The sequence below is a fragment of the Mastomys coucha genome, unplaced genomic scaffold (assembly GCF_008632895.1).
Source record: "Mastomys coucha isolate ucsf_1 unplaced genomic scaffold, UCSF_Mcou_1 pScaffold23, whole genome shotgun sequence".
NCBI classification, from domain to species: Eukaryota; Metazoa; Chordata; class Mammalia; order Rodentia; family Muridae; genus Mastomys; species Mastomys coucha.
Window position 1 is genome coordinate 110,568,794 of NW_022196906.1, and position 20,849 is coordinate 110,589,642.

The 20,849-nt window shown below is 41.8% G+C and overlaps 1 protein-coding gene and 1 long non-coding RNA gene across 15 annotated transcripts in view; one reads left to right on the forward strand and one right to left on the reverse strand.

The window, feature by feature from the left end:
- The window catches only part of Rbms3 (RNA binding motif single stranded interacting protein 3), a 1,349,634-nt gene that overhangs the window by 228,848 nt on the left and 1,099,937 nt on the right, over positions 1–20,849 (reverse strand). For all 14 annotated transcript variants that reach the window (XM_031343072.1, XM_031343074.1, XM_031343069.1 and 11 more), the window contains one exon: positions 11,478–11,557. In XM_031343072.1, the coding sequence (XP_031198932.1) occupies positions 11,478–11,557 (80 nt within the window). The remainder of the gene's footprint in view (positions 1–11,477; positions 11,558–20,849) is intronic.
- LOC116071948 lies at positions 15,332–19,416 on the forward strand. The gene is made up of 2 exons (XR_004111247.1): positions 15,332–16,978; positions 19,109–19,416. It is a non-coding gene; the product is annotated as an uncharacterized LOC116071948 (long non-coding RNA).

Consider the following 20,849-nt stretch of genomic DNA (forward strand, 5'->3'; position numbering starts at 1 on the left):
CTCTCCAGCATCTGCTGTCACCTGAGTTTTTTATCCTAGCCACTCTGACTGGTGTGAGGTGAAATCTGTGTAGGGAATTATCGAAGGTGGTGCTGAAGTTGAAGCCTAAGAGAAACCTATTGGCATGAATTAATTGGAATACTTTTCCTGACATAGTTTATGCTCTCAGATAGGTACATTATTTTGGGGGGTAAAATAATAGTTTGTTCTCATAGTGGGAAAGAACACAGGATGGGAAGTCAAGCATTAAAGATTTAAGTGGGAATAGGGATGGGGTGGCATGGCGGTAGGTTAAGGGAAACTGAGAATGTATGACAATGCCTTCTACAAAGCTATTACTTTGTAAGCTAATCTAAAATACATAATTACAGAAAGTAAAGTGTTCTGAGTCTAAAACACCTCTCTGTGTGAGCACTTTCTTTTCAGTTCCATAGTCTTCTCTTAACTGACTGGAAAGACATAAAGAAACTAGATTAAAATAATGGATAAGATTTTTTTCTTGTTTGACATATAAATATGGGCTTGGTACCACATAGGAAAGGCAGAGAGGAGGAAAAAAGAGTGACCTCTTCCACAGTTGTCAGAAAACATACCATTGCTTGGGTGAAGTTCATTTAAAACAAGTCCTAAGCTAATGTATGAGCTTTCCCTCCTAAACAAATGTGTGTGATGTCTGTCTGTGTCATAACACATTGTCAAGAGCTTAGAGTTGTCTCTGACAGGTCTGTGGGTAACACGTAGGTCCAGTGAGCCAGGCTCAGTGTATCCATGGCACTGAGTTTATTCCTGGAGGCTTGAAGGGAGATCTAATTCCTTGCCATTTCAGTTCCAATGACCACTGCCTTCCTCCACAGTCAAGACAAACAGTGGTGGTTCTGGTTCTCTACCCCGCTTCTCCCTCATCTTTTCAAATTTTAAGAGTGCCACTGGCTTCATTTTTCTAATTTGAGTCTGCTTTATCAGTAATCTTAATTCCTATTTTGCATATAAACAACATATTTAAAATTCTGGGAAGTAGGATCAAGAGTTCTTTGGGTCCTGCCCACCAGGACTGGATATTAACAAATTAGTTATTTAATCAATCAACACATAATTACGTTATTGCTGCATTCTGAGCATTGGGTTTAATGCCTGAACCAAACAGCAAAGTGTAGGACCTGTATTCCTAGGGTTTGGGGCATAATTATTTAAAGAAAAAAAGGCGAAGGAGGCTGGAGAAGTGGCTCAGTGATTGGAAGCACACACCTCCCTTACAGTCTTTTTGGGCACTTACAAACAGACAGACACACATACACTGAATAAAAATAAAATAGCTCTTAAAAAAAAGAGGAAAAAGGGAGAGATAAATGTAAACTTTTTTACAGATATAATTGACAACCTGTAGGACAAAGATGGCTTTGAAAGACATAAAGCCAGAAGATAAAACACAAGTATACTCCTTTCTGGTTGGACATTTCTGGTTTTGAATGGGAAAAGTCTAAAATAATAGTAAAATAATTGATCCATCAATCATGGCCTTAAAGACACGAGAAGTCAGAAGAGGTAGATAATAAGATACCAAATGAGGACTGGTGCGGAGCCTGCCTAATGAGTGTTCCCATTCACAGTCTTCTTAAAGCATTGTCTTTGAAGACTTCATTGTTAAAAAAAGGAAAGAGAGATCTTAAATAATGAGTTGGGTATATGGCAGGCTTCTTGACAGTTGCTGGGAAAGAGCAGAATATATTTAATTCAGAACACTAACCATTTATTCAGGAATGGGTTAGAATTGGTTTTAAATGAAATCTACTAAATGAAATAGTATATTTAGAAGTGCACCAAGCACTTAATTACTCAGTTTGCTTTCCCTGGCTTGTGCCTTAATTGGTCTTAAGCCACTCAACTCTCTTTGCTTGCTAATCAGCCATCCTTGGGCAGACACTAAATAGCTTACTCATTAGAGGCACTGACAGGAGGCAAAACGCAACACTGTCTTAGAAACAAATTAACAATTTACTGTTGATTTGGGATGGTTTTATTGCCAAACCTTCAATTCAGAAATGTGCACAAACCTAAACGTAGTTACTATTTTGGAAGTAAGCAATGAAGGAGGGCATGATTACAGAGATGAGTATGAGATTCTCATATGCTTCTCTGTCCCAACCTCATGTGATAACCCAAGCTCACATGTAGTCTGATGCTACTTGTGTACATATGGTCACTAGAATTTTGACAGTTTTATAGCAGCTAAAATTTATATATGATAACATTACAACTTATTGATAATAAGCACTGTAGCATTCTTCTGGCAAAGAAAAGCAAGGCATTGAGCCAAGACACAAAAATATAGGCCAAGGAACTTCTGTGTGTTTCTTGAGATACTCCTTTTGCTTTGCTTTGTTTTTCTGAGCCTAGCGTTCCAAGCCTCAAATCCCAGCTAACAGGAAAGCTGAGACAGAGTGGAAGAGTGGTGTAGTAAGGTACGATGGTTAGTGTTGTGTGGCAGAATCTAGAATGGCCTGGGATAGGGGCCTCTGGGCATGCCTATGGGGGATTATCTGAGTATTAATGGAGGTGGGAAAGGATGTCCACTATGGGTGGCACCATTCCCTGGCTGGGATCCTGGACTGTGTGAGTGGAAAAGTGAACTGAGCTGTAGCATGTACCACTCTCTGCTTCTTGACTGTGGATGTGATATGAGCTGCTGCTTCAAACTTCTGCCACCTCAACCGACTTCCCATTCATGACGGACTGTGTCCTGGAACTGCCAGTTGAAACAAATCTATTTTCATTAAGTTGCATAAATTCAAGGGCAGCCCGAACTACAGAGTAAGTTCAAAGTTAATCTGGGTAACTTCATGGGATGATGTCTCAAAGTGAAAAAGTAAAATAATATTGGGTATACTGTTTAATGCCACAGTCCCTGTTTAGTATGTGTGAGGTTCTCCTGTCATCCCACTAGTATAGGGCTATCCCAGTGGGCAACTGTCCTGGGTTTGTATAAGGCCTGAGTTTGTTGAGCAAGGCCTGGTCAATTTTATTCTGAGGTGGTGAACTGGAGAAACTAAGTGTGTATATGTGGTGAGATGAGAGGACTAGAGAATGGGCATTGTCACCTGTAACTAAAAGTGTAAATGACAGAAGGGGATGAGAATGAGGCATAGGATTCTGCTTTTCATTTCCTCTGTGGTCCCTTCTAGATAAATTCATGCCTTTTCCTATCTAACATATTATCCATTTTGCAATTGTATTACCCTTGTCTTTTTCTTTCATATTTTAAATCAGCTACCAATTACATGTTTACCATTGCTAAGTTAAGTATGATCCATAGAGGGCTAAGAAAGAATGGGCCAAGTCAATCGCCAAGCCATACAGAACCGAAGACACCAATGACCATGAAGTTATCTGGTTGCTTTTTGATATTCAACAACATAATTTAACTTCTTTTCTACAAACCTACCATGTATTGAATACATAGAAATAATCTAGAAAGCACTGTCAACACTAAATATGAGAATTCTCATGAAAATTAGTTCTTAAGTGTTTTCCAAGTGAACATAAACCCCTGGGTTCCAGTCCCAGCTCTGCCGACATTTGTAATCTCAGCGTTCAGAGGCAAGAACAAAAGAATCACTCACTCTGTAATGGCTCTGTAATGAGTTCCAGACCAGCAGCCAGCCAGAGCAATGTAAGACTTCATCTCAAAAGAAAAGAATAAAAGATTTAAGGGGTGGAGAGATGGCTCAGTGCTTAAGAGTACTGGGTGCTTCTGCAGAGGATGCAGGCTCACTTTCTATCACCTACATATCAGCCACAAACATCTGTAACTCCATTTGTAGGGGATCTAATACCCTCTTCTCACTTCCACAGTCACTGGGTGCACAGATACTGATGCAAATTTTAAAAAAAGTTAAAGAAAAAAAATGAAAGAACATAAAAACAACTCCTCTTAAGTATTTCTAAAGCCCACTTACTATCTGAAATTAAAATTAATACCCAGTTGGGTTGAATGTTTTACAATGTCTGTTTTACATATGAGTTTTATTTTCATTTACGAATGGACTTTGAGTGTGTGTGCATGCATGCATGTGTGCACATGTCTGTGCATGTATGTGTGTGTGCACGTACGTGTGTACATGTGTGTGCCATGATGCTTTGAATGGAGGGTAGTCTTCAGAGGTTGGTCTTAACTTCTACTGTGTGGGTTCTAGAGATTGAGCTTCAGTTGTCAGGATTGGTGGCAAGCATCTTTACCCACTGAGCCATCTTGCCACCCCTATATGAGGTTTTCTTCCACAATGCAATGTGGCATGTGAGCACTGCAATATGGTTGTATTTTTGCCAACCACATAGCCTAATACTTCTTGGCTAGAGTACTACGTCTGGACTTAGAATGAGGCACAAAGGAAGACTGATACTGTTGGTCCACAGAACCTCTGAATCACAAGCATTCCTAGGGTGATTGTTCACGATTCATATTTGAAACTTTGTATTTTAATGTGCATTGCACTCAAATATGCTGTTGCTATTTGCTTTGTTTTGAGGGGAGTGCTAAATTTAAACAAATACTTAACTTAGTTGGATTATACTTAGTATCTGTGAGTGTGTTTGTGTGTGTGTTTGTGTGTGTGTGTGTGTGTGTGTGTGTATTTGTGTGAGTGTAAACTCCTGATGATCAAATCCATAGGCTTGTCAGTAAATGCCTTTGCCCAGTAAACCATATCACCAGTCCATTATTTCCTTTTAATGATAAAAAGCCACTCTTAGAAAATTTTCTCGGACACTCTCATGAATTGTTTATATATATTCATAACTGACATATTGTTACTTGTTCTAAGAACAACAAAACAATTTACTATACCAACACATCAGAAAGATAAAGGATAAACAAGTTTTATGTCACAGAAAATAGGATTTCTCTGGTTCTTAGATGGTCCAAATTGCTGTTGCTGACAAAACCTGTTAAAATGGGAAGCATTCTATAACACAGCAAGCTCTTGTGACTCTCCTGGGTTTCCTGGAGTTCAGTTGGGATTAGGAGCAATTATCTAAGAATAAGAAAATCTTAACGACAGAACTGGATTACTCTATTATCTCTGAAAAGACAGCTTTGCCGACATAAATATGTGTTCACAAGCAGAAGTCTCATCTGAGAGCGGGACATGATTTATTTTCTTACAATGCAGTATGTAGGTTGTGCTCATCAATATGTATCCTTACATGTGGAAGCCTTTCCACACTGTGGGTCAGCACTGCTCCAGGGCCTCTTTCAAAGTGATCCTTTCGAGTTCATGTCCTACACAGCCCTGAAGTATCTGGGAACTTTGCTTTGCTTTTGCTAGTTCATTGAAAATGAAATGCTTTGGGGCTGTCCAACATAGCTGTGTAATTCATTACAAGACATAGACATGTCTGGGGTGAGGCAGGAAAGCAATTAATGAGCATTTATTTTGTCCAGGAAACATCAAGATTGATACATAGGACATGCCACATTTATGGAACACTGTTATCTTTGCTCTTTAGGGGAAGGAGTGTATATTGCAGGATCTCTTTCTGCTAATAGTACTGATGTGATGTGATGCTCAAACGCTAGCCCTGTTCAACACAGAGGCTGGCCTCACCTTCCAGTGTTAGTGGTAACAATAATGTTCGATCAGTTTTTAGATTCCTTGGCCAGGTCTCCTAAGGTTCTATCATCTATCTATCCATCTACCTAGATTTATATCTATTAGCTATCTGCCTGTCTATCATCTACCAAGCAACTGTCTACATATCTATCTATCTATCTATCTATCTATCTATCTATCTATCTATCTACCTACCTACCTATGTACCTACCTATCTAACATCTATCCACTTATCTATGTATCTATCTATATATCACCTATATCTATCTATCTATCTATCTATCTATCTATTTATCTATCATTTATCACTACACATATCTATCTATACATATCTATCATCTATCTGCTTCCCCACCCCCATTCCTTCTTCTTTTTTCCTGATACATTTGAGCCATTTGGGGATTATCTAAATAGGTATGAATGGACTGATACACGATATACTCATACACATTAGACTTTTTGTGAATCAATGGGAAGACCCTAGCTGCATAGAAAGCTGGGTGATCAAAAGTTAGTGTCAACTTCATTCTCATCAAAATTTCACTGTTGTGTGTTACAAAGAGAAACATAACAACAATGTAATTGATATTTAATGAGCAAATTATTCATACAATAACCAAAGCACAAATGGTGTTGGCTACATAAATGAGATCAACATTAAATGGTATCCTTTCAAAGGTCCTCAGCAGCACTGGCTCTGAATTTGAAATGTATAGCCACGCCAAGGCTTGATATTCAAGCCATTATTTTCCCTGTTGCTTTGTAGGAATGGCACCACAGGGGTCATGATTGCCTAGACACAGCAATTAGCCACGCCAATGATCCTATGAGGGTCATCCGCATTGCTAAGGGTCACAGAGCGGAAATGCCATGTGTGCTCAGCAGTTTGTGTGTGCATGTCCCCAATTTACCCTCAGAAGGAGAAGGGAGTGATGTGACTGCTCTGTGCTCACACAGAGTGAGACAGGATGATGGGGGAGCTGACATCTGAGAGTAGCCACAGGCTGGTTAGGACACAGTGAGCTTGGGCGGTCATGCATGACCTTGGCTTCCTCACACATAGATTTAAATATCGCTGCATCGGAATCATCCCTGTGCACTTCCACAAAGCCACAGACTTCTGACTCCAAACACACTGAATTGTGCTAATGCAGGAGAGTAGAGTCATCAATTTCTTTTGAACTGCACATCTATTATTAGTTCTCTATTAATTCTGTACAGTGAGTTTTGATCGCACTCACCCCTATTTTTGTTTCAAGTAGGGCCAATCAGTTAATGTCAGTTTAAAAAATTACTAGTGTGTCCACCAGAAGGACAGGCTTTCTCAAATATTCTAGTAAGAAGAGTTAGAAAACTGGTTAATTAGAGAAAGAACAAAGGAAACAGGCCAGACAGATGCTCAGTGGTTCTTCCAAAGGAAGTAAGTGCAGACCCTCACACTCACGTTGGCTCACAGCTCCTTGTAACTCCCATTCTAAGGGAAACAACAACTTCCCTGGCTTCCAGCACACACACACACACACACACACACACACACAGAGAGAGAGAGAGAGAGAGAGAGAGAGAGAGAGAGAGAGAGAGAGAGAGAGAGAGAGGGAGAGATTAGCAAGTACACATACATAAATCAAAGTAACATTTTTTTGAGATTTTTTTTATTAGATATTTTCTTTATTTACATTTCGAATGTTATCCCCCTTTTCTGGTTTCCCCTCAGCAAACTCCCTATCCCCTCCCCCTCCCCCTGCTCACCAACCCACCCACTCTTGTTTCCTGGCCCTGGCATTCCCCTACACTGGGGCATAGAGCCTTCACAGGGCCAAGGGCCTCTCCTCCCATTGATGACTGACAAGGCCATCCTCTGCTACATGTGCAGCTGGAGCCATGGGTACCTCAATGTGTACTCTTTGGTTGATGGTTTAGTCCCTGGGAGCTCTGGGGGTATTGGATGGTTCATATTTTTGTTCTTCCTATGGGGCTGCAAACCCCTATAGTCTTTCATAAAAAGAAAAACAAACAAACAAACAAACAAACAAAAAGCACTATAAAAGACTCTCTTACCTGTGCTATACATCTTGGGATACACTATGTGAAGGTCTCTGTATATTCAGTTGCTAAGTCTGCACTGGCAGAAGGCCTGTCACCAGTCTCTTATTTTGTGAGTCTCTGTTCCTTCCTCACCTGCCTAAGGTAGCCCAGGATTGTGTCTCATTGGCTTTAATAAGTTCTGACAGCCAATAGCCAGGCAGAAAGTGGAAGGCAGAACTTCTGGGCAGAGGCAGGGATTCTGGAAGATGAACCAAGGGGCAGAGATTCAGCCAGCAGACACAAAAGGAGCAGAGGGGGAGACCTGACCCTGTGCTGGGACACAGTGCCAGGATCAGTTAGGTTAGAGTAGGCTCAAGTTGAAAGGCCTAAGGTTGAAAATAGTAATAGGTCTCTGTGCCATTATTCATATCACTGGTGGATCTGAGGCTGTCCTGCTATATAGAAGAGCTCCTAGTAACCTTGAACACTTTGTCTTTGTAAGGGAAGAGAAAACTTGATGAGTTTCTGGGCTATCAGGCTCATTCTAAAGAGCTTACCATGCAAGCATGAGGACCCAAGTTCAAAACCCCAGAACTCATGTGAAGACAGAATAGTGACATGAGTGCCTGTGGTCACAGTTTGTCTACAACATGATGGGAGGTGGGGACAAGGCGGAACCTTGTAGACTAGCTAGTCTAGAGCACACAGCCACAAACAAGAGAGCCTGTCTTAAACAAGATGGAGGACAAGGAAGGCTTGATCACAGAGACAGTGTGCTAACCTCTCCACGCTCACCATGGCCTGAAGGCAGCAGCACTCATGTGTGCACACATGTATGCACACACACATGTGCACACACAGGATATAACAATGTGAGTTCTGAAAACAATATTTCAAATGTATCAACATAAAGCTATAATTATTAGTCTGAGTTGGCACCATATGCCCAACCTTCTCCCCCCTGCCATGGCTTCCACAATGTGTCCTGTGGAGACACTTTTCTATTGTGCCATCCCAAAACCCATTTCATGCAAGGTTCTCTTGTATTTCCCATCAGATTTAGATATCTAAGATTTAACACCTTCAGTTAGTGTTTGAAGTTTTTATTAAATTCTATTTGACTTCTAGAACTGTGTATAAATAAAGGCAAATTTATGAACTTCCATTGATGAGCATAGCATATTTCTCTTGAACCGAGAGAAGGCCTCTGAGCATAAAGTTCCATCTCTAAGTATTTCGTAACTGAACCGAGCTGTTGGTTTTTCTTGCTCCAATGAGATAACAAGGGGCTGAAAACTCAGGAGCAAAGTCTTGCTATGCACCATGCCTCCATTGGGTGTAGCTATGATATTAAGAAGGTGCTTATCTCTGCCTGGGTACATAGGAAAGGTACTGAGACATTTAGGGATCTGCAGGAACTTTCTTAGCATTAAATCGTTTTAATTACCTGATCATTTGGGGAAAACCAAACAAAATATTTCCAAACTTGTCAGGTGAAGATGGATTTTAGCATGCCTTTGAATTCTCAAAGGAAGAGCCCTATAATGTTAAAATCTATGCTCAAAATTTAATTAATGATCATGTCTCCATTGTTTAACCTTTTAACAGAATCATGTGATTCACACCTACTTCAATACCTTTGGTATACACAGACATCTGTTGGGTAAACTGGAATTAAGGTGAGGAAAACGGAGAGGCTGAGAAGATGGCTCAGTCAGTAAAGAGCTCGCCATGCAAGTACAAGGACCTGAGGCCAGACTCCCAGTATGCATGGAAAAGCCCTGTGTGGCAGTGTGTGTCTGTCTGTATGCCTAGCTCTGGAAAGGGGGAGAGAGGCAGATCCCTGGAGACATTAGCCAGCTAATCTCACCCAATTGCAGCAGGAGACTCTGTTTCAAAAATAACACCACACAAATGCACACATGCCCCCCCCCCGCCACATACACACTGCATACACATACACACACACTCACACACACAGGCCTCCTCTATTCAATGACAGTTCTGGGCAGAATTCTTAAGATGTCTATTTATATTAAAAGGGAAAAAAAAAAGCCCACAGTATTTCTCCTAAAATGCAAAGACAGCTTCCATGCCGAGACGAAAACTGTTACTGCCTTTCTTAACAACACCATATGTCTCCAAGTGGATTGTGACGTAGTCATTTCCCAGGGGGTGTTCTGCATGGAAGCTAACCAAGTCAAGGCACAGGATTTGCCACATACACACACACACACACACACACACACACACACACACACACACACACACGCACGCACGCATGCACACACAGATTAACCAATGGTCTGCCTTTTGCATCTTCTGCATCATTCAAATATCTTCAGGAAGGATCTTTCTGTTTTTCCCTCATTCTCCAACAAGACCAAACCAAGACAAAAGCCCCATCTACTCCACCAAAATATCTCTCCTTTTGCTCACATTTTCTTCTCTATATGACATCACTCTGTTTTACAGAATTTAGAACACAAATTTCCAAACCCTCTGAGGGACGTTGAAACCCAGAATATAAATTAATATACATATGTATGCATGTACATATATGTAACATATATGTACTCATTCCCACTGAGACAGTCCATTGTCAAAGAGCGATAAAGTAACTAAGAGTCATTAGAAAGTTCCTCATATGCTCTAGTTTTCCCATTATAGCACATTACTGAGCCCTAAGTTTTGGTGTATTAATATGCAGTACTATATTTGACAAAGGGTATCAAGTAGCCCAGGCTGTCCTTAAAGTCTCTCTGTAGCTGAAGATGATCTTGAACTTCTGATGCCCCTGCCTCCACTTTCCAAGTGCTGGGATGACAGGCATGAACCACCATGCCTAGGCCTCATGATCGTCCAACATCAAATACCTTCCTTTCTTGCATCCTACCAGATTAAGCCAAGTTACAGTGTTCATAATTCTGACAGACATGATATATTTTATTTTTTATGTTAAATGTAACTCTTAATAACATGAAGTGGTATCTTTTTACAGTGCATATAAAAATCTTAAGATATCTGCCCCGGGAAAATATAAAATGCTTTGGATAGTATAGACTGCAGCCTTTAATAATTTCTCAAAGTGTCACTTATATTATTGTAAAATATGATTTTTTTTTGTACTCAGGTTTCATGGCTGTCAAATTGCCATAAAAGTTTCTAAATGCTTGCTTGTCTTTGCACATTATTCTTATAAGTGGAAAGTGCTATTTGGGGTCCAGAATGTGCTCTTCGACTCTACTATGAATATCGCTGCATAGCCACTTAATAAATGGCAGCTGAAGGAGTCAGCGCTCATGTTGAGAGTCACAAGCATCCCTCATCTCAAGTGCACTTGCGCTTTGCTGTTTTTCTTCTAATCCACTTCCTGGAATCAGCAGCACAGATTTAAACACGGGCCAATGAAGGATCATCAAGAAAGTCTGGGAATGAGTCATTAAATTGTGTTTAAACACACACATTTATGAGAGTAAATGCTAGGCGTGGTTATGCACTAGGGGGTGGAGACAAGTGCATCCCTGGAGCTCACTGGCCAACAGTAGAATCAAAACAGTGAGCTTGAGATTCAGTGAGAAACAGTGTCTCAGGAGAATAAAGAGAACGGTAAGGAAGATACCCCTTGTTCTCCTTTAGCCTTATCATGTGAGTGTATGGACATGTGCACTCACATACACGTGTGCATACATCACACACTCTACACAACACATGCAGATTTGAAAAAAGAAATGAGTGCAGGTTTGCAACAGCCTCCCCTCCTGTCCAGCACCCAACAGCACATAAATGATTCAATGGTAGCCATAGGTGTGGCGCTTTTTAGTGATTTCTAATGGAATTTCTTACCTGGGATGCCTGGTGGAGTTTTCAGATATTTTCCATTAAAATGTTGAATTACCACTTCACATTTTTCCGTAGACTCCATTCTAGGGGGAGAAAAGTATGGGGAGGTGAACATGAGATTATAGACTTTTGTCAAGTTGTTCTTATAAAGAATAAGCAAGAAAGGGGAGCCAAGAAAGAGATGGACAAGTTTGCTTGGATGTATGTCCATGGACTATCATCCGTTGTCATAGCTACTGTCAGGGACTGGTAGGACACTCTAAGGTTACCCATGCTCCATGTTTCAACTGTGTAGTGCTGCCTATGTGGATGTCATGGAAATAGTCTCAGACATTTTCTTCCTTCTACACAGGAGGCCTCTTGGCAGTTGAAAGCACTCAGAAGATGTTCACCAAATGACTGAATGACTGAAGGGATGATATGGCCCTAAGAAGCAGGTCACATTGATGAGAGTCAGATTCCCCCAGAGCTGGAGTTACAGGTGGCTATGAGCCACCAGGTAGGTGCTGGGAACTGAACTCATGCTCTCTGGAAGAGCAGTACATGCTCTTAATTACAGACTCATCTCTCCAACTCCATAAATGAAAATTTAAATATAACAAATATATGAATTTAAATATATACATAAATACAGAGAAAGAGAAAAGTTTATTCATTATTTAATGATAAGAACCCTCAAACTATATGCTTCCTGTTTCTATAAGCCTTTTTTTTATAAGTAGGGAACTTCCTTTTCTAGGAACAAAAGAATTCTAATTCTGTTTCCCTATCTTCCCACACGAGATCTACTCCATTACCTCTTTGAGGAAAAGATTCTTCCTGGGTAGAGACATGAATGGGAGAGGAAACGGGGGCCCTTAACTCCCACAGATGGTATATTAAGGGAATTTCATTCTTGGAGTTAAAGACAGAAGGCGTGAGGCCTTGAGAGTCCCTTCTCTGTTAAGTCTCTCACTGAGCTCACTCAGATAACAGACAAAGGAGACTAAATGTTGCTTGCAAACCCCCACAAATCAAATCCTTTCTCTTTGTCCTAAAATGACATATAATTCTAAACGAAGACCAAACATAGCTGAAGGTTACAATGTGTAATTGCTGATTTGGGGAATACAGAACAAGCTAAAAAGAAAATGGGCTGCTATCCACTCCATGTGCATAGCCAGCCTATTTTTACTCTGGTTTGAAAGTTTCAAGTCTCCCTTCTGGGTTCTAAATAGGATCATCTTTTCTTAAAGCCATTTTATAGCCGTGGTGGGCCTGATGAGGGGCTCTTTCTAGGAACACAACAGTAGCAGTGGAGATGGCTCACTTTGGGTTCATTCAGATCTAACTAAGTAGATGTCTGCTGTGAACCATTAGAGACTCTTTGAGAGAGTGAATGCAACAAAAGACTTTTCTGTGGCTGCCAGCAGGCAGCATCAAAGCATGCTACATTGTATCACTCAGCAGTGACAATTTCTTTTGGATACATGAGGCCACACCTGAGCGTGGCAAAGCTGCCCCAGCAACAATGGCATGGGGCCTCCAAGAGCTGCCAGAGGGGCGGGGGCAATGTTCTGGACATGGAAGAAAAGTGAGACCTGTAGGTGAATACCCATATTAGCCAGAACATGCCTATTTTCTTCTCAAGTTTCACAATTAAGTGCTCTGCAAGGCTGCCAGCTGCAGCTCTCTGAAATCTGGCCCATGCAAGGCTTGAAGCTGACAGGAGTGTTCTCAAGTCCCCACTGGAAGCAGCTGCCTTTGCAAGCCCCTTCCAGCCATCCTGACTCAGCACAGTGCCTCCATTCTTCTACAAAGTGGCTGAGCCCCTCTGGGCCCTGCAGAACAGCTCCCGGGTAGGGCCAACCATTCACCGGACCACGCATTAACCAGGCTTTTAGGAGGCACCAAGCACTGTGTAATGCTTCAGGGGTCTTCTTAGGTCTGTTTGAATGGAAACTCACATTCAAGGTTCTGTTTCTTGTCTTATGACTTACAACTGCTGGCTTCAGTCATTTGAAACACACTAAAGGATTCTGTGGCGGCTACAGCTGCCTCTCCCTCCTCGTCCTCTTCCTTCTCTCTACCCACCTTCCCTCCTCCTCTTCTTTCTCCTCCTCTTCATAAGTCTTCTGCCTCCTCTTCCTCTTCTAAACAACCACTACTGCAGAGGGAAACTGATTTTATAGCTCATATAATTCCCACAAACACACAAACCTGATCCAGCACTCCAGAACGTTCTGGATCAGGCTTGACACACAGAGGCAGAACGTCTTGTGGAAACCCATGCTCAGCTTAACTCTCTCACCTCAACAGAGTACTCTCAGGTCAAGATCTGAAAGCTCTAAGCATTATAAGCCATGGATTTAAAAACAAATCCACTCCATCGTCACGTGCTATGCTTAATTAGAGTTTTCCGCTCTTGTGAAATGTTTGGGGTTTTGCAATCACAGGCACTGGATAAACTATTGGTAACTTGGAGCATCCAACTTTAGAAGACAAACATCCTCATTTTGGTAAGATTTACGCAAAGCGTCAAAGCTATCAGAGGAATTTTAATGGCTAAAATGTGTGCTTTTCTTGGCATTTCAAAATTAAATGACGTCATTTGCTTCTTATCCCATTGTAGCATAGAGGGCAATAGTGAGTTTCCAGGACAAGGAGAAATTAAAATCAATCTGTTTTAGGTTTGTGCCTCTGTGTGTGTGTGTGTGTGTGTGTGTGTGTGTGTGTGTGTGTGTGTTTGCACATGTGCACTCATGACACTCATGTGGTAGAGGTTAGTCATCAAGTGACATTCCTCAGGCACCATCTATCTTTTCGTAGAGACAGAGTCTACGCACTAATAGGCTAGGCTGACTGGCAATGTGCTCTCTTCCAGCTAGTCTCTCGCCATTCTTAGGACAAATACCAAACAGTAAAGCAAACTCTGTTAGTTCCCTCTGCACACTCCAGATCTTAGTGGTTCAGCATTTACACCTCATTCCTCTCAGCAATAGGGCTGTGGGCATCTTGGCCTTGAAAGCTATCTGGTTTAAGGATGCTGGGGATAAAGCATGGGGCATCAGACATGCTAAGAAAAGGTTTTACCAGTGAGCCACATGCCCGGACAAGCTCAGAATCCCATTCTTAAGTCGGTTTTCTTTAGGGATGTGGCCCTCAAGAGGATGCCCATGCTCAAGCCACGTGCTTGCAAGCAGCATCAGCTGCACTCAGTGAGTTTAAAGGGAGGGGGCAGAGAATACATGGAATTTGGAGAAAAAACGCGGAGATTGCATGGGACGAATTACAGGGCTGGGCAGGATTGGCATGGATTTGATCAAAAGACATTATGTGCATTTTCACACAGTAAGGAAAAGGTTAAATAAATAAAGCACCACAGTACTAAAGAGTTAGAAATTGTCTCAGATATCATTTTCTCCATTACAGAGATTTTTAAAAAATCAGCATGTGAATGCTATAGGAGTCCCCCCTGAAGACTGGTTAGCAGATGACCTGGACGAGAAGCTGTTCCTCCCGTCTCGATTGAGAGGTTTTAGAGAAGACAGACCACTGTCGTCAGCCTTGCCATCTGTCTGAGTTTCATTTCTGTTGCAGTGATAAAATACCCTGACCAAAAAAAAAAAAGCAATTTAGGGGACAAAGGGGTTTATTTCAGCTTAAATTTCAAGGTTACATCCAATCCATCATTGTGAGGAGGTCAGGGCAGGAGCTTCAGTGATGCCTCATATGCAGTCAATTGGAGGGAAATGCATGCACGCATGCTCCCTTGCTTTAATCGGAGGGAAATGCTTTAGCGCATGCTCCCTTGCTTGCCTGTGTTCAGCTCAGGTTTTCCACTCTCCAACAGTTTAGAATCTGATCGTAAGGCGTTGTGCTGCCCATCATAGGCCGTGCCTTTCAGAGCCGTCAACTTAATTAAGGCAATCACCACAGACATGGCCACAGGCCAAGCTGATGTATGAAACCCCTCATTGAGATTCTCTTTCTGGGTGATTCTATGTTAAGTTGAGGATTAACGCTGACCCTGCATCCCTTCTGAGCTCCTAGGCTGATTCATCTCATCTTGCTCAGGCTCCCTTCTGTCTTTATCCTATAGATTCCTAACTGGAGAGATGTTCTTAGATGGTTCTATTGATAAACCCGGACATGGGATGACAAGAAAGGCCCTTCACCTCATGGGTGTCGTTCTCAAAAGTCCACTGGCGTTGCAGGTTCAGTCATGGAGAGCTCATCAGGCAATTTCAGATACAGAGAGATTCTCTAGACCTTAGATGCAGGGCTATTCGAGAAGACTAAAATTAATTAATTAATTAGTTAATTAATTAACTAATTAAAAAAGCCAGAGGACCTGTCACAGACCCGAGCAGGTAGAAGAGGTACAACTGCAGAGTTGAACAGGGTCTTGGATTAGATCCTCGGACAAGAAGAGTGCCGGTTACCTGGAGCTCTTCCTGACAAGATAACGGTCAGTTTCTTGACTTTTACGCCTGCTTATTTAAGACTCACCATGCCAGTAATGATGACCTTGAACTTCTGAGAAAAGAGGAGAACTACCTTGAAACACATGAGTCACCTGCCCTGAGTAGGAAGAGCAACAGAAACAAGGGAGAGAGGCTGCCTGACAAGGGGGAGGAAGGAACCACTTCCTGGAGAGCTGTCTTCTGACCTCCACACACACCATGACACACGGCTGCCCCGCCCAATATTCCGTTTTTAATAGAGAAGGAATCTGAGTGATTCTTCCTTATTTTCTGCCTGTTTCAGTTCTGTGTCTCAGGCGTTTGGCCTCTGCTTGTCCCTGCGACCTGCAGGTGGCAAGAGCTTCCTGGAGGTCAGCCTGTCTTGCATCTCCCTATCAAGGTGTTAGCTCCCATGACTCTGCCCACAGTTCCGGGAACTACTGTTCATCTTCATCTCCTCAACAGAGAAATGAATAATGCGCTCAACCTACGTCCATCGCCTTGATCAATGATAGAGAAATAAAAAAAAAACACACAGAAAATGTATATTTCAAAAAGCAGTCAAGAAAAAAAAATGGATTTTTTTCTGAGTCAATGCAGAAAGTATTTCTCTCCCTCAGAATTCCTGAGTAAAGATGTGTTGCTTAAGAGGGTGCAACACTCTTCACTACGTGCATTCAGATCTAACTCTATCTCTAGGCCAAAAGTAAAACAAAAACGGCTTGATATCTTCTAAGAAAGCCATCTGCACATAGAGTCCGGCGAGACAGGCTGTCATCGGGGTAACCCGTCTTGAAGACAGGTCCTCTGGGTGTTTCCAAGTTACTGTCCTTGACTCTGGGGTAGGGAAGAGTAGCACATTCAGATCTGGATGTGTTTGTCTAGAAAAGTCTTGTTCGTCTATGGTGCTCACTGCTGAAACAGCTCAGGACTGAAAGCTCCAAGCCTAACTGCCCAGTGTGAATCCAAGGCCCTCTGGGAGACTAGTGAACCCTGGGCATGCTTAGAGCCAGTGCCAGAGAACTTACCTAGCATGCAAAGAGGCCTGAGGACGACACAGTAAGTATTCTGTCATTGACACCACAGTACAAAGCCTAAACTTTGAAGTTCAGGACTTTCCAAAAGATTTTTGAATTAATCTCTTTGAGCCACATTCACATTTTATCCTTAGATATAGTTACGTTACAGCAGCCTCTTGCTTTGTGGTTTAACCACTGAGCCTCTGTTTCCCAAACTTGCCACATCTGCCTGTGCCTAGATCCTGTCCTTCCATTTCCACTTAACAGGATTGTTTTAAACTTTCCAACCCCCTACAGATTTCTTCTTATCACTTGCATACTTAAATATTTAAATATTCGTTATTCAAAGAGCTGTCCCCACAGCTCTGGTCCTCTGGTCTCTGAATCACGGGCCTAGATTTTATTTTGATCTTGTGACACTGTAGTAATTTGATATTATTTGACATTCCACTGCTTATCACATCCAGTCATTTCCATAAACCAAGAAAGTATCAGTTCACTAAAGCACACTTCCTCTGCTCCCTTGCATCTTGATGGTACAGCATCTTAAGTAGTTGCTGGCATTTAGGGAACCAAAGGCATTTTTAATCAGATGAACTGAAATAGGAAATGAATAAATATAATTCATTTATCAGGGATAGGCCTTGAGTTTTTAAGTATAGAAAAATACAGATAAGATGTACAGCAAAGAGATACAAACAAATGATTTCTAGCCCATGCAGAAGTCTGACTTGCCACCACAAAGACGTAGAGAGTCAAGTGGACAGACCAACTTACAGAAAGCTGGGGGGAAGAAGTCTGCAAAGCCAGAGTGCCTCGAATTTAAAGGGCGAGCAAGCAATCGGGGGGGCTATAGTTCCATGTGTGTCTTCTCTGTACATCTGAGCATCAGACACTGGCCTGGAAAGCCATGACCTCAGAGATGCGCACCTGCAGCCCTCATCCTCTCTTAACTTCTGTTTAGAGCAGGAAGTGGGTGAAGGGGTTAATCAGGTCCAAATGTTTTAGGAATTTAGTTCACCAAATCCAGTTTCATGTGGGTAAAGGGTTTTTCAGGACAGTGTTTCCAGCCTTCAAACAGCTCCCCCAAAAGCCAATTCTTGCCTGGTCTGTGCCTGATCTAACATCCTTACGACCTTGTGATCGGTTGAAAACTTTTGCATATATTAACTTAGCACATGGCTTGCTTCCACCAACCAGAGAGCTGCGGACACCTTTGAATAGCATCTGAGGACTACAACATAGTTTCTCTCTTTCTCTCCTTTCGTGCAACCTGCCTTCCTGAGCTTTCCAGATATGCATTTGAAAAATGGCTTGATTTATGGCTTCCTTTGTTCTCTTACTATGAAAACTTCATGGAAGCTACTACTCGAATACTACGGTATTCGAGGCAACCCGAATCTGTTCTCCCAGGCTGCTCATCTTTGGTTCCAGAATACAGCATCTCTTACAACCTTTGAGAAGAGGGCTGTGTTTAGGATTGGGGGACAACTAGTTGATTGATCATGGTGGAGCTCTGAGTATATCCAGAGGAAAACAGGTGGCTCTGCTTTTTCCACCCATGATCATGTGTGTTGGATGATGAGAACACACACACACACACACACACACACACACACACACACACAAGGCAGGAAGTGGCAGGTGAAAGAGGAAGGAGAGATACACAGAGAGGACAAAACTGATTTCCCCATGGGTCACATCTGCCCATCTGCCCAGCCACTGGAAGAGGAATTACAATTACCAAAAGAAAGCCTCGCTCTTTTCAATGTCAGCACACACAGATGTAACCTGTGTCCATGCAGGCACAGCTGCAGCAGGGAGATTACTAATCACTGAATTTCCCCTTGAGAGGTTTTCCTTGGTCACATTTGATTTTCTGGTTCCATGTGCCTTAGATACTAATGCCAAAAGTAATGCTGAAAAGTACAAGGCAAGGTTTGTTTTGTTTTGTTTTGTTTTAACGCATCAATGGAGTCAAGGTAGATATAGCTGAAACATACCCCAAACGATAGAAACAAAGCAGTTTGATTGATTTGGTGGTCATTTAAAAACAGTCAAACATTTGCCAGCAAAGCAAACACTAGCATTTGCTTAATAACATTTTGCAAAATCTTGCTGTGTCCCTTGCTGATTTTATTGTAAATCTCTGTTTCTCATTATATTTCAGGAGGTGGGAGAGGACACAGAACAGGACGTGCCAGTTAGACAATAAAGCAGTAAACCATTGTTATTCAAAGTCATTTCTAGAAAATACATGAAAAGTCTACAGTCAAACCACTCTGAATATGTCTAACCTTGTCTTGTCTCAGGGGCTAATGCAGTCAGGCCTCGTTAGTACTTGGATGGGAGAAAATATATGAAGAATTATTTTTAACCTACTATTTATATAGGTTATTACTAAGCAGGCTGGGATTTGTTTAAAACTCACATAAATTGATGGATTTTATTTAATTGGTGAATAAAAAGTAAGAATGGCAATAGCTTGTTTAGAAAGTCTGATTGTTCTAGAGGAAAAGGCATAGCACTGTGCAACCTAGAGGTTAAAATTCAACAAAAAAGTTAATTTTATATCCAGCTACTTTGCTGAAGTTCTTTATCAGGTTTAGGAGCTCTCTGGTGGAATTTTTGGGGTCACTTAAGTATACTATCATATCATCAGCAAATAGTGATAATTTGACTTCTTCCTTTCCAATTTGTATCTCTTTGATCTCTTTTTGTTATCTAATTGCTCTGGCTAGACTTCAAGTACAATATTGAATAGGTAGGAGAGAGTGGGCAGCCTTGTCTGGTCCCTGATTTTAGTGGGATTGCTTCAGGTTTCTCTCCATTTAGTTTGGTGTTGGCTACGGCTTTGCTGTATATTGCTTTTACTATGGTTAAGTATGGGCCTTGAATTCCTGATCTTTCCAAGACTTTTATCCCGAAGGGATTGATGGATTTCCGAATATTGAACCATCCCTGCATCCCTGGGATGAAGCCTACTTGATCATGATGGATGATCGTTTTGATGTGTTCTTGGAATCGGTTTGTACACCAATAGCTTATGCTCTAAGATCAAGAATTGACAAATGGGACCTCTTAAAATTACAAAGCTTCTGTAAGGCAAAGGACACTGTCAATAGGACAAAACAGCAACGAACAAATTGGGAAAAGATATTTACCAATCCTAAATATGATAGAGGGCTAACATCAAATATATACAAAGAACTCAAGAAGTTAGACTCCAAAGAACCAAAGAACCCTATTAAAAATGGGGTACAGAGCTAAACAAAGAATTCTCAACTGAAGAATACCGAATGGCTGAGAAGCACCTAAAGAAATGTTCAACATCTTTAGTCATCAGGGAAATGCAAATCAAAACAACCCTGAGGTTCCACCTCAACACCAGTCAGAATGGCTAGAATAAAAAACTCAGGTGACAGCCTGAAGGAAGCCGGCCCACAGCTTCACTTCATCTCGTGGGAGCTCCACGAACGGGAACTTGAGGTCCTGCAAGTAAATGGGTGATAAGAGAGACAAAGAGGCATGGCACCAGGAGAGGTTCTCATCGAGGTGCAATCTCTACTTAGTGAAACGGGATATTTATACAAGAGGCAACTCAGGTATGTATATAACAACTAGGTGAGAATAGACACTCGGGCAGGATCAAAGCTAAGGGTCTAAGACAAAGGATTCTTAAGGCAGGAAGCAGGATCAAAGTCACGGCTTCCCAGGAAGCTGGTATCTGGTCCTTGAGTCATTTACATAGGCTCCAAACCCCCAGCGAGCTAAGTCTCTGGTTTCGGTTGGAGTTCTTCCATGAACACAGCAGGGCCACCACAACAGCCGATGCTGGTGAGATTGTGGAGAAAGAGGAACACTCCTTCATTGCTGGTGGGATTGCAAGCTGTTACAACCACTCTGGAAAT